The sequence below is a fragment of the Grus americana genome, chromosome 14 (genome assembly GCF_028858705.1).
Source record: "Grus americana isolate bGruAme1 chromosome 14, bGruAme1.mat, whole genome shotgun sequence".
Classification (NCBI taxonomy): Eukaryota; Metazoa; Chordata; class Aves; order Gruiformes; family Gruidae; genus Grus; species Grus americana.
This window is the reverse complement of record NC_072865.1, coordinates 7,021,817-7,034,147: the sequence shown is the minus strand read 5'-3', so window position 1 is coordinate 7,034,147 and position 12,331 is coordinate 7,021,817. Positions and strand designations below refer to the sequence as shown.

Below are 12,331 nucleotides of genomic sequence, written 5' to 3'. Positions count from 1 at the left end.
CATCCTGTCCCTGAACTCCCTCATCCCTTCTCATGGTTTCACAACCCCATCTTCCTATTTTGAAATACTTTTCTTTCTGCTGTTATAAAAGACCCACACAGACAGGGGGTTGGCACAGCAGTCAACACCCAGAGACCTGCCCATAGTACATCTTGCAAGCTCCTGCTGCCACAGTCACCGCTGCTTAAAAGAAAAAGCAGAGAACCATCATCCCTATGTCCTGTACCCATCTCAGAGAGTGACTTTAAGCTGCATTGTAAAGGGTTGATGAGAAAAACTTCTCAAGAAGGGTTTTTAGCTTTCTGCTCTGCCTCTGGGAAGGAGAGTCACCAAGTAGTTCAGCAGAAGTCCAGCACTCCAGACGGTGCTCAGAAAGGATGAGATGGCGGGAAGCTTTACTGAGCCAGGCCTAACACACAAAGTCAAGGGAGAAAAGACTCATTATTGATGGAGCTCAATGTGCCCATGGCCTCCTGCACCCAGATGTCTCCAAAGCTTTTCAATAGGGAACAGTCATAAAGCCTCCACCATAAAGTTGCCTGTGAACCATTTCTTCCATGACTCACTTTATTAACAATACCTCAGGGATCAAACCTTTTCTAGACCATCTGGCCTGAAAAAATGAAGGAATCCCTCAAGATTTTAAGATTTGTGGACTGCAGTACTCTGGGTATGAACCAAAGCTTTGAAAGAATCATAACTGATAGTTTGCAGATTTGGTAAAGAGGATGAGCTCTCCCAAGGGCACGCATATCATCACCCTTCCAATTACTAATCTCTCCTGATGTTCAGAAATAGGGTGCAGCAAGAGGATGGCAAACCAAGCAAGCTGGGAAAGACTTGGCAGTCTGTCAGCTCTTGCTCCAGGGAATCAAGTTCTCAGCTCTCTCCCAGCCCCAGAAATTGATAAGCCAAATCTACAGACCCATCTGAAGTGAAATCATGTTCCTCCAGATAAAATGAAGTGACAAAGTTCTCTGGTGCACTTGCCAATTGTGCAAAGGGATTTACACACATGTTGCCTTGAGGCCCTTCTATAGTGTGTGCCAGCTGCATCTAGTTCTTCCTTCCTTCAGCAGTTGCTCTCTCCTCCCACTGGGATTTATTTATACCATGAACTTCTAAGACTCAACTGTTGTCCTGCTCTGCTTTTGTCCCCTGCAGAGTAGCCCCATCACATTATATTTATGTTCCTCTAGAGTTCAGTGTATCACTTATAATTACTCCTCTTCTAGCCTCTTCCAAGCATCACCACTCCTCACTGTCTCTGATGTTCCCCATGAGATCTCTTTTACCTGGGATGAATTGCCTGGTGTTACGTAGCAAGCTCTGCAGGTTTTCTGTTCCATCTCTTTTTTCCTTCTCCATATGCTCTTGGCTTCTATGAGAGAGAGGTTTTATCAACAAAGAACTGGGGAGAAAAGGTGAAAGAGAGCTTTACCCCTGACTTCACCCTGAAACAACACAGCTAACCTTTCATTTCTCCTTCCTCCATATGATTTTAAAGATGAACTTTGGGCCACAAATAGGCTTTTCTGACATCCTAGTTTAATGCAGAAGACACTGGTATAGTTCACTTTTAGAAGCTCAATAACTTGTCCCCCTTCCATCAGCTAGAGACCAAGGACTGTATTGCAACACCTATCAGCAGCTTTGGCCTGGCTTTCCAGCACACTGGTTAGGAGCTGGGTACAACAGTAATGCCTTTCTCTGCCTCCCAACTCTTCCTTGCCTGCTCCAGAGAAAGCTGCCAGTGCTTCTCCTCACTGAGGTCCTTTGGCCACCCTCACCCATGCCAAAGGGGGGAACTGCTCCAGCACCTTCCCCACCACTAAGGACACAGTGAGAACAGAGTAAAGGCCATGTGGCACAGAACAAGAGTCCATCTGTGACTGGTGATGGAGTTATGGATAGTCTGAATGCCAGGGCTCTCTTTAGGCTCAGGAAGCGGGGAGAAGGGATGAGCAGCTGCAGGAGTACAGTCACATGGCTCTGCACCCTGTTGTGTGGAACAGTGAGCTTCCCTCCCTGCACGCTGGTCAAAGGCTGCAGGGAGGGATCACGGGTGAAGGAAGTTGTGCGAGAGATGATGGTGTTTTGCAAAATAAAGGAGGTTGCAGTCAGTTAAACAGGCTTTAATTGGTCCATGCAAAGCTTAACATGGGTGAAAGGGGCCGCATTTGCCTAGCTGGTAATTCTTGGAGTCTGAAAGCTGGGATGTATCTTGACTCTCAATGATTAGGCAAGGAGAGAGGGGAACAAGCAGCAGAAGTGTTGAAAGTCTCCATGAACAGCAGCCACCTATATAACAGCTAACCGTGACTTCTGGGACGTGTTTTGCAGATGGTTAATGGAGTGCCTCAACTTGGGTACAGCTGCCGGGGAAACTACACTGGGAACCTCTCCTCCTCACGTTTTGTGAGCGATGGTGAGTGGCACTCAGTCTTCCTGGAGGTGAAGAACACATCTGTCCGCCTGCTCATTGACGGACTGGGAAATGCCTCTCTCCAGCTGCCAGCGACCTGTAGCATCTCCCAGGGCAGACGAGATCTGCTTTTTGGGGGCCTCCGGCAGTCGCTCCAGTCCCAGAGAGTCATGCGGGGGTTCAGAGGCTGCCTGGATGTGGTTGCAATCAACGGCAGAGAAGTGGTTCTCCTGCCCGGGAAAGGGCAATCAAAGGAAGTCATGGAGGAGGTGGGGATAAAGCAGTGTTGCTCCCCCACCGGTGCCTGCAGCAGCAACCCATGCCTCAACAATGGGATGTGCTCCGAAACTCATGGAGGAGGTACGTGAATATCCCACGCAGGGCAATAAAGGGAGGGGAGGGAACCTCTTCATTCATCCCTATGTAAGGAGCTACACCAGAGCAGAATCAGAAGTCCCCTGTCTCAAGGGACCTCAGGTGATAGCTGACTCAGTGCAGCAGCAGCTGGGGGGGGTATGACATCATCATCCTGGCTCTCACCAGCAGACCATGGCCAGCAGGGTGGGAGGGTGTTTCTAAGGAGCGAGCATGACCTAGGAGAGCACAGCTTTGCCAAAATCTCAAATGCAAATAGAAATTCCACCCACCCCTCTGCATCCTCTTTGCTTAACGAGCTATTAGCAAGACTAGAATCAGGCAAGATGGGATCATGCAGCGATGGTATCTGGGCAGAAACAAGCCAAGATCTTAGTCTATTCCCACTGCAGTCGGTGACTCCCTGAGGCTATGGGAAGGGATATGGGAAAACCATCAACTCAAATCCAAGAGACTCAGGCTAACATGGGGTGTGTGCGCTTGACAGAAGTTTGGTACCAGACTTTGCCAAAGACAGTCTCACCACTGCCCCGTTCCTCCCATCACAGGGTCTCCCCACAGCGAGCTGTATCACGGGGACAGGGCTAGTTTGCAGTGGCCTCGAGGGAAAGAGCCACTCCAAGCAACGTCCACCCTTATGTCACTGCCCTGCATCCATGTCCCAGCTCCCAGCACGGTGGGGCTGCTCCCCATAATACCCCATCTACCAAGACAGATACCATCTACGCTTTGGCCCTTCCTTGGGGCAGAGGGGTGCTGCATGGGGCAGGAGCTCCTTCCGCAGCTCTGTGCTCTTTGGGGCTGTTGCCAAAGCCCACACCCTGCCCGGCAAGCAAGGACCTCCTCCTGCCCTGCCCACAGCCTCTGGGAGCAAGATTCCCAGCCCTGTCGACTCAGCAGCTGCCTGGTTCAGGTGAACTTATTTGACACAAGGTGCATTTGTACCAAACAGTTAGCCTGGCTGGCACTCACGCCTCAGCCTTACTCTTGAGGCCCTCTGCACAGAAAACCCCTCTGGCTGGTCTGGAAGGGGCTCGAAACCCAAGAGGTGAAAACTCATTTCTAGTCTAAGCAAAAGTGTCACCTGCTTGCTTTTCCAAAGGAGGGGAAAAAACAGTCACTCCCTCGTTAATAATCATCCAGTGCCCTTCTCATAGTTTCCTTCCAAGGCGATGAACTTCCCCTACAAATGGCCCAACTGCCCAGGAAAAAGCCTGTGGGACACGGTCCCATACAGAAACACAGAACGCTGCCGTGGTGCAGGGGTTGCTCAAGGGATGTGTAGTTTGTGAGGTTATCCTGGGGGTTTGGCTTCCTTGAGCATTGTGGGCTCAGTTCTGGAGACCACGGGCATGCAGCACGAGTTTATGCAAAGCTCTGCCCATGGATATCAGGCGTGGGATTACGTGCACAGGCAAAGACACGTCCGTGCAAGCGAGCCTGGGTAAGCCACGTGGCTGCGTGAGAACGCATCTGTGTGGAAAGGGTCAAAGCCAGACCAGGCACCACATCAACCGCAGTGCTCAGGACCACAGGTGCAAACACATGTGAACCCCTGCATCCAGGAACATGTGTGTTTGGGCACACGTAGCCCTACAGGCAATGTCCAGCACCTGCTGCACGAGCGTCAGCACATCCTTGTTGTACAACCACTAACACGCATGTGGAAACAGGTCTGCGTTTGTTCCCTCTGTGCTCTAAAGCAGGGATGTTTAGCTTGTGGACAAGTAGCAAAAACTTTTCAAACGTGCTGCAAGGTGGAAACTCTGAACTTCCCGCATGGCACCACCAGCCAAGTGACTAGCAGGAGTTCAGCACAGCCAGGGACATTCCCACGCTTAGGGCTACACTAAAGAGCAGCCAAAAACGCAAACAGCAGCAGCCCCCTCCGAGTCCCCGGGTGTGCCAGGTTTCTCTCTGGCTACGACCAGACACCTCCTGTAGGCAAGAGAAACCCAACGTGTCGAGACAGGCGCTTCATACCACGAGAACTTGCAGGACCAAAGATTTCAGAAAACAAGTTACAGAGGATTGCACTTAGCAGAGTCAGAGGCTGTGAATCAGCCAGCCAGGCTCCCCTTCCTTTATCCTGAATTTGTTCCCCAGCTTCTCTATGCAATAAAGCTGTGCCTCGAATGCGTCCCTGCCAGGAGAGGGTCTGTGTCAGGAGAGGACAGGCTCAGCTTGTTGCTTAAAAAGCTCTCTAGTGCCATTGCATTGCCCCAGAGTGGCCACCCAGCTTCCAGCAACTGCTCCAGGTCCTGTAACAACCCACCAGCCCTCCATGGATGGCTCGGGTGCCCCACAGCACGTCCAGCAGCAGCAGCAAGTACCTGTGCTTAGGTAGCCATACCCAGCCCTCTGTGTGCCATCAGGTACTGCTCCTTCCTAGTTCTTCCACGTGGATACGGTCTCTGTATGGCACTCTCTCATCCTCTCCAGGTTATACCTGCATCTGCCCTGGGCTGTTTTCTGGTGAACGCTGTGAGCTAGGGGACAGTCCCTGCGAGTCCAAGCCCTGCCTGCATGGGGGAACCTGCACCCTTTCCGCCACCGGCTACTCCTGCCACTGCCCTGACTGGTACCTGGGCGAAAGGTATGGTCCGGGAAGGCTTTGAGCCGGGTGATCTCCCTTGCTGGGCTGAAAATATGATCTCTACCAACAAACATTGCACATTTCTGGAGCTCACCAGATCCAGACACTCTGGGATCAATTGCAAATTGCACGTGCCTGAGCATTGCAGCAGGGAAGTGTCCGAAGGCAGGAGGGGCATAAATAGCTCTGCCATCACGTGGTCGTTGCCCCTCTGTGCCCATCTCCTCTGAGCAGGAAGGAAATTTTTTAAAAAATCTCCTTTCCTCACAGATGATTTGAATGTCTGCAGACGTTCTGCCTGTTGCAGGTTCAAAGCTTCTCCTTGCAAGGGGAGAGTCTGTCCCCACAGGCTGCTCATCCCCACGGTGTGCACTGAGCTTGGCTGTGATGGGCACCCTGGCAGCAGGGCGCAGGTAGGCGCTGCGCTGGGTGGCAAGAGCGTGCCCTGAGGCTGGGGGGAGGCTGGCTAGCACAGTTGCAAGCTGCATTCTCCTTCAGTAGCTGGAACACCCACCCTGGGTGCTAAAGGGGCTGTTTCTGCCCAGGCCCAGCTCTGCAGGGCTCATCCAAGGGGAATTTGTGGCCCAGGTCACAGCCACGATTCATCCAATTCAAAGCTCAGCTCAGGATAGCGGGCTACGCTGAAAAGCAGGTGCAGGATGCCATTCCCCTTCTCCTGTCAGATAACTTACCGATCCCCATCATCGCAAGCAGTCAGAGCATTTGGCTTTGGCCATGAACCCTGTGGTTCATATCACTTTGAAGTTGTCACCATCAGTGTTGCAGCTCGGATACATTTCCCATATATGAAACGTCAGTGCACGTTTGCCAAATATCTGCAGCTGGAGAATTAACCCAGGCCCAGAGGCTGCTCGGCGTTACCCACCACAGCCACGCACCTCCGCTCAGACCCTTGCCCTGTCTCCAGCCCAGCCTGATGAGAGATGCCCAGCACAGGCTCAAGCAGCATCACACCCATTTCATCCTTCTGCCGTAGTCATTTAGCCAGGATGAACACTGGTCTTTTGAATCAATGCAGAGGCAGAAATTATTTCCGCAGGTCTTGGAATAAAAGTAAGTAGCTGAGCATTAGGTGGCAGTGTAATATCTGAAATCACCGGTCGTCCTGCCGGAGCCTGTGGGTGTGCATTGCATGCACCAGCTCACACATCCTAAAACACTGACTAAGAAACAAGAGGTACCCAAACCTCAGAGCTTGTTCAGTAACAAGAAAAAAAAAAAGGAAGGAAAGCCAACAAAGCCTTGCATATTCTACCTAGCATGAGGAGATCATTACTGTTGGAAGGAAAGGTCCCTTGTACTGTTGGGGAACATTTAGGTTGTGTGGGGTGGAGCAGGACAGAGAATCAGAAATTCTGTCTCAGTTCTGCAGATGCTCCATAAAATGCCAAAAAAAGCCTCTTCAACAAGGATGCCCATTCACCACTTCTCAGGCTAGATGTTCCCCAAATGTTTGCTGCAACCTGCAGACATGCACAGATCATCCTGAGACCCCACAGAGCCTGGAGGACATATGAGACTTCATAAGAGGTTAACACATCTCGGAGCGACCCTGGGCTCCCTAATTTAACAGGGTGGAAGCATCTCTCTATGCAGTGTTAGTCCTAGAAATTCCAAATACTTCTCTGAGGCAGGAAGCCCCCCATTTTAATTTGTTGCATAGGACCAAAAAATAGGACCATCCTATAACACGCAGTTTCCTGAAAAGCATAATTTTATACTCAAGGATCATGGTCCTTTGCCAGGAGAGGCAGGTAGCACGAGTCTAGCAAGGGAGGGAGAGCAGACCATGATGGAGCATCCTTGGCTGGTGTAAGTCAGAGCCCTGAACAGGATGATGCAGTTTTAGCTGCATCCCCAGGCTGATGGTGGTTGTCTCCATCCTTTGCTCCCCACAGGTGCGAGAAGCTGGCTGAGGAGTGCCAAGACAACCCGTGCCGAAATGCCGGGCGCTGCGTGAGCAACCAGGGCTCCATCCACTGCATCTGCCCATCGGATTACCAGGGGGACTACTGCACACAGCCCATCATCACCCCCGCCATTGTGCCCACACAATGGGCGGTGGGCCCCGAGGAGATCGCGGAGATTGTAGCCGGCGTGCTGGGGGTGGCCATTCTGGCTGTGGCCTTTGTGCTCATCCGCAAGCGCTACCGACAGCGGGCCAAGGCACACAAGCCTGTGGCCCGGGAGGACCCTGACCTGCTCTCCAAGAGCGAGTTCTCCAAGAGCGTGGGTGTGGGCACCCAAGCCGTGCCACCCATCGAACTCAACATCCTCAGTGATGCTGCACACAACAACCTGGACCGAGCCACGCCAGAGCAGCGCAAACCCACCAGCACCCCCGAGTTCATCACCTTCAACTCAGCCAATGCTCCAAAGCACCGGGGCACCATCGTGTGCAGCGTGGCACCCAACCTGCCCCCCGCTGCACCCCCCTCCAACTCTGATAATGAGTCCTTCATCAAGTGCACCTGGGCCAGGGAGGAGATGGGTCAGTAGCCACAGCTTTTTCTTTCTCTTACACATCCCTCTTCCCCCTGTGAAGCAGATCAAAGGTTTGCAAACTCGAAGGTCCAACAACTTTGGTTAAAGCCAAGCGAATGCTGCCCAATCCCTGCTATAGGTCCTTTATTGGCTGTTCCCTCCCTGCTCACCAATACATCCCAGTTTTCAGCTTTAACCTGCTCAGTCTTGTACGCAATCAGCAGGGAAACCATTAATGCATAGCCTGGATTCCCACACATCCTGGGTCAAAAGACCCTGTAAAAGAGAATAATGAAGCTAAGGGGAAAAAAAAAAAATCAAGAACCTAAAAATCAGCATGAGTTTTAGTGGAGGCATTTGCATTAATGCTCCTAGGCAGAGGGATCACACCCTCAGGGAAACACCTTGCATGGCTCCGGACAGGAAGGTTACTGCTTTCTCTTATCACCAAAGTACACTGTTAGAAGAGACTTCACAAGAGAAAGTAAGGGAGAGATCCAGTAGATCGCTTGCTCTGCCCCATCCCTTCATCGTGCAAGCTTCTTGCATCCGAATGGCATGATGAAGCATGTCTTTTGGGTGCTAGAGGAGGGCATGTGCCAGTGGGAACACTGCCCCAGCACAGCCAGGGGTGCCCTTGGGTCCCCTCAATTCCCAAAGCAGCAACCACAACTCCCCTACCCTCACGTCTCCCCTCCTCCCTGGTCTGCTGCATCTCCTGCGGGCTCAGAGTCTACAGAAGGAATCAGCGGGAGGGCAAGAGGGGGAGAACAACAGCTTGAACTGCAGCTAACACAACTCTGTTTTATTCCAGTCTACCCAGCAGAAACAACCTACTGGCCCCCCCGGTACCTGTCATCAGACGTCCAGGAATATTCCCACTATGAAGTCATTCAAGGCCCCCCTGCGTCCTCCTCCCACCCCCCTCTCCCCCTGCCACCCCCTCCACCGGTGGACACAGAGCCGGTCGCTCTTTACGGGGGCTTTCCCTTCCCGCTGGACCAGAGCAACAAGCGGGCCCCCATCCCGCCCCGCTACAGCAACCAGAACCTGGAGGACTTCTTGCCACTCAGCCCCGCGGACATGGGGGCCTCCCAGTGCCAGAACGAATATACGGCCATCAGCTACTACCCAGCCCAGCTGGTGCAGGGCGAGGGCATCCCGTACCAGCCCGACCCCGGCTACAAGCGGGTGAGCATGCGCCTGAGTGTGGCCCAGCCCTCCTACGCAGACTGTGAGGTGGGCCACCAGCCCAGCATCCGAGCCCAACCCCTTCCACCCCCCAACTATGAGGGCTCCGACATGGTGGAGAGTGACTACGGGAGTTGCGAGGAGGTGATGTTTTAGCGGGGGACTCGTCCTTGAGATGAGAAGAGAAGCGTATCTCCACGCAGAACAGTGTGCAGGGGGCTGGCACATGCCACCGAAGGGAAGCTTATGTGTGCGTGTCCCAGTTTGCAGCATCTCCCCCTGCACATCTGGGCTGTAATTTGGCTGGGTCTTTCCCCCTGTTGCCCTCCACGGTGCTCCTGCTGCAAACAGAGGGGAAATGCTCCAGCCACTGCCAGGACACGGAGGATGCTCCTGGGATGCCAATGACTAACCTGCCTCCCTGCCAAGGGGGCTTCCTCCGACACTGCGCAGGACCGCAGCGTGCCACCTCCTCCCACCCCGGGCTCCCTGGGCACAGGGAGGAGGAGGAGGAGGGCAAGCGCTGCAGGTGTGGCAGCAGTCGTGGTGGAGAAGGTGTGAAAGGACTACCAATGCACAGCCTAGGAGTGCCCCAGGTGGGATAGCAGAGGCTCCCTGCTCCCAGCTCTGGCTCCGAGGGCTTGCATCAAGCCAATAGTTTGCCTGGTGGAATGGATCAGCTGGTGCAAACCCTCTTCCATGTCTGCTCCCCGATGCAGGGAGAGAGATGAGGGAATGCAGCTGGTTCCATCGGCACGTCCCTCACTTGGCTAACAAAAGTCCAAGAAAAAAAAAAAAAGATCATTTCTGTAGAAAAACCAAGCAACAAGCTTCATCGCACCAGGAACCGCCCACAGACTCAAACCAGTGCAGCTAGCAGCAAAGCAAGACCCCTGCCCAGTCGGGCTGCGCTCCTGGGATTAAGGGAGACCCTGCCCCAAGGACGCGAGCACAGCCGTGTCCCCGTGGCTGTCATGGTCCATGCTGAACGCAGCAGTACGTGGTGCTGCCACGCAGCTGGGGCTCCTCGCTGTATCCCAGAAAGTCTGGCCAGCACTGCGTGGCATCTCCTACCCGGGACGGGGCAGCGAGGCTGTCGAGCGTGGGTTTGCCTGTATGTCCTTGTGCTTGGAAATGTATCGTTTCTTCGTGAGAGGTTTTCTTTGGTTGGTTGTTTGATGTAACTTTTTTTGTTGTTGATTTTTGGAAAGTATTAAAAGAGTTTGGATTTTTTTACTATTATGATTTTATTTGATAAGTCAGGGATTCCCTTGTAAATAGGACATCCCTGCCTAGCTCCAGCCAAGGGCAGCCCAGGGAATAACAGCTTGTTTTAGTCACCAGCCTCTTGAGCCTGCAGAGAAGTTCAACGCACCTTTGATGATCCCGTAAGGGCCAGAGGAAGGAGGCAGACTCACGGTAGCCCACCTCGCTTTGGGAACGCGTGAGCCTCCCACAACTGTTAGCTCAGGAGCAAGGGGGTTGAAAGGCCCAAATCCAAGCCTGGCCTTGAATCCCTTCCCCAAGCAAACACACTTGGGAAAACAGAAATTCATCTTATTTCTGAAAGCCACAGCCCCCAAGGAGATGACTATCACCCAGTTAACCTGGAAAACACACCTGACTCGAGTGTACCTGCAGAGGGGTCCCCAAAATACCCAGCAGAGGCTCTGTGGGACACAGCAGCCAGCCCCAGCACCCATGAACCATATCCGCAGCCCCACTCCCCTGCCCGAGCATCCCCTGGGCATCAGGGCCACTTGCCACTCCTCCAGCAGCCACCAGCCCCCGAAGCACTGCCTGCTCTACCTCTCAAAGCTCTCATGCACTTTGACAACTTTTTGTTACCAAGAACCCCAGGCTCGTCACCGCTGTCACTTCCCAAGGACACTGGGCAGCCGCCTCTGGAAGGGCTGGCTGTCAACAGGATCCATCTCGGTTTCCCCAGCAACAGCTGATGACACCACTAAAGCTTTGAGTAGCAGTGATGTCATCAGCTATCACCACGACGACGGCAAAGGCAGGACCCAGGGAGCAGTGCCTCCAAGGGCCAACTGACCCCAACAGTGACGCAGGAGGGGACACGGTTCCAGCCCATGGCAGTGCCTCAGGGTCCCCTGCCTGGGGGAAAGGCAGGACCCCAGCCACAGGCTGCTGCTCCAGCAGCCCCTGGCTCTGCAACCCACACCCCCAAAAGGGATCCCTCAGGACAAGCCCCACGCCGAGGCAGAAGGGCACTTTGCAAGGCCTGATGCCACAGGTGAAGGGCACTGGTTTAGCAGATGCTCCCAAAGCAAATGAACTGCCCCCAGCGCAGAAACACTGAGCTCCCGCTGACTGTGGCAGAGCTCGGCTAGCCAGGGACTGCCCTGGGACACAGGCAGGGACCCTCCTGCACAGTCACAAGGAAACAGGAGCTTGTAAGCACAAAATCCATTTTCAGAGATGGAACAAGGTGTTTTGACTCCTGGATAACCTGCCCCAACCCTCTTTGCTGTCCCGTTGCTATTGCAGCCCACAGCACAACACAAGGCCTCATGCTCACAGCACGCTGCTCCAAACCCCAAGTCTGACCACACAACATTGACGCTGCCCCAGCACCTCAGGCTGCAAATCTCACCACCAGCTCCATGTCCCAAGCCAGGGACTCACCCCACTCCCCAAAACACCCTAGGGGTACCGCAGCACCCTACCTGCTGGCTCGAGGACGGGCTCATCACACAGGGACCAAGAAGAGGACAACACAACAACCTATCCAAATCACCCACTGCAGCACAAATATCACCTGGTGAGGGCAAACCTCCCACCCCAGCTGGGGTTAATCCCAAATTAAAGCCAGGGGAGGGACCACTTGGCTGCACCTGTGCAGGCCCCCAGCTTGGCTTTCCTCTGCTGGGATGGGCTTGCGAGCTTTGCGGTTCCCTGCAGCTATTTTTAACAGAACCCTAAATGCAGCCAGGCCCCACTGTCAGCCTCATCCCCCCGCACGCTGACGGGATGGTGTGAAGAGCAGGTTGCCACCCCTGGGCTTGCTGGGGGAGCAGCATTTTCTTATGGCCAAAGGAAAAGATGGGGTTCACCTGCTCTGCCCCTGTTTCCTGCTCATAAACCGCAGTTTCTGCCTTCACTCTCCAACATTTCCAGCAGAGCGGGATGGCACGAGCCCTGGCACAAGTGGTACCGCAGCAGGACACACCACTGCTGCTGGCTCGGGGTCTGGGCAGGCTGTCACCCTGCCA

The 12,331-nt window shown here is 53.7% G+C and overlaps 1 protein-coding gene across 1 annotated transcript in view; it reads left to right on the top strand.

Moving 5' to 3' along the window:
• Positions 1-9,248, top strand: part of FAT2 (FAT atypical cadherin 2) — a 58,337-nt gene extending 49,089 nt beyond the window's left edge. The window contains exons 21-24 of the mRNA XM_054842247.1: positions 2,344-2,785; positions 5,243-5,396; positions 7,316-7,908; positions 8,716-9,248. Coding sequence (XP_054698222.1) covers positions 2,344-2,785; positions 5,243-5,396; positions 7,316-7,908; positions 8,716-9,248 — 1,722 coding nt within the window. The remainder of the gene's footprint in view (positions 1-2,343; positions 2,786-5,242; positions 5,397-7,315; positions 7,909-8,715) is intronic.
• The last annotated feature ends 3,083 nt before the right edge of the window (positions 9,249-12,331 follow it).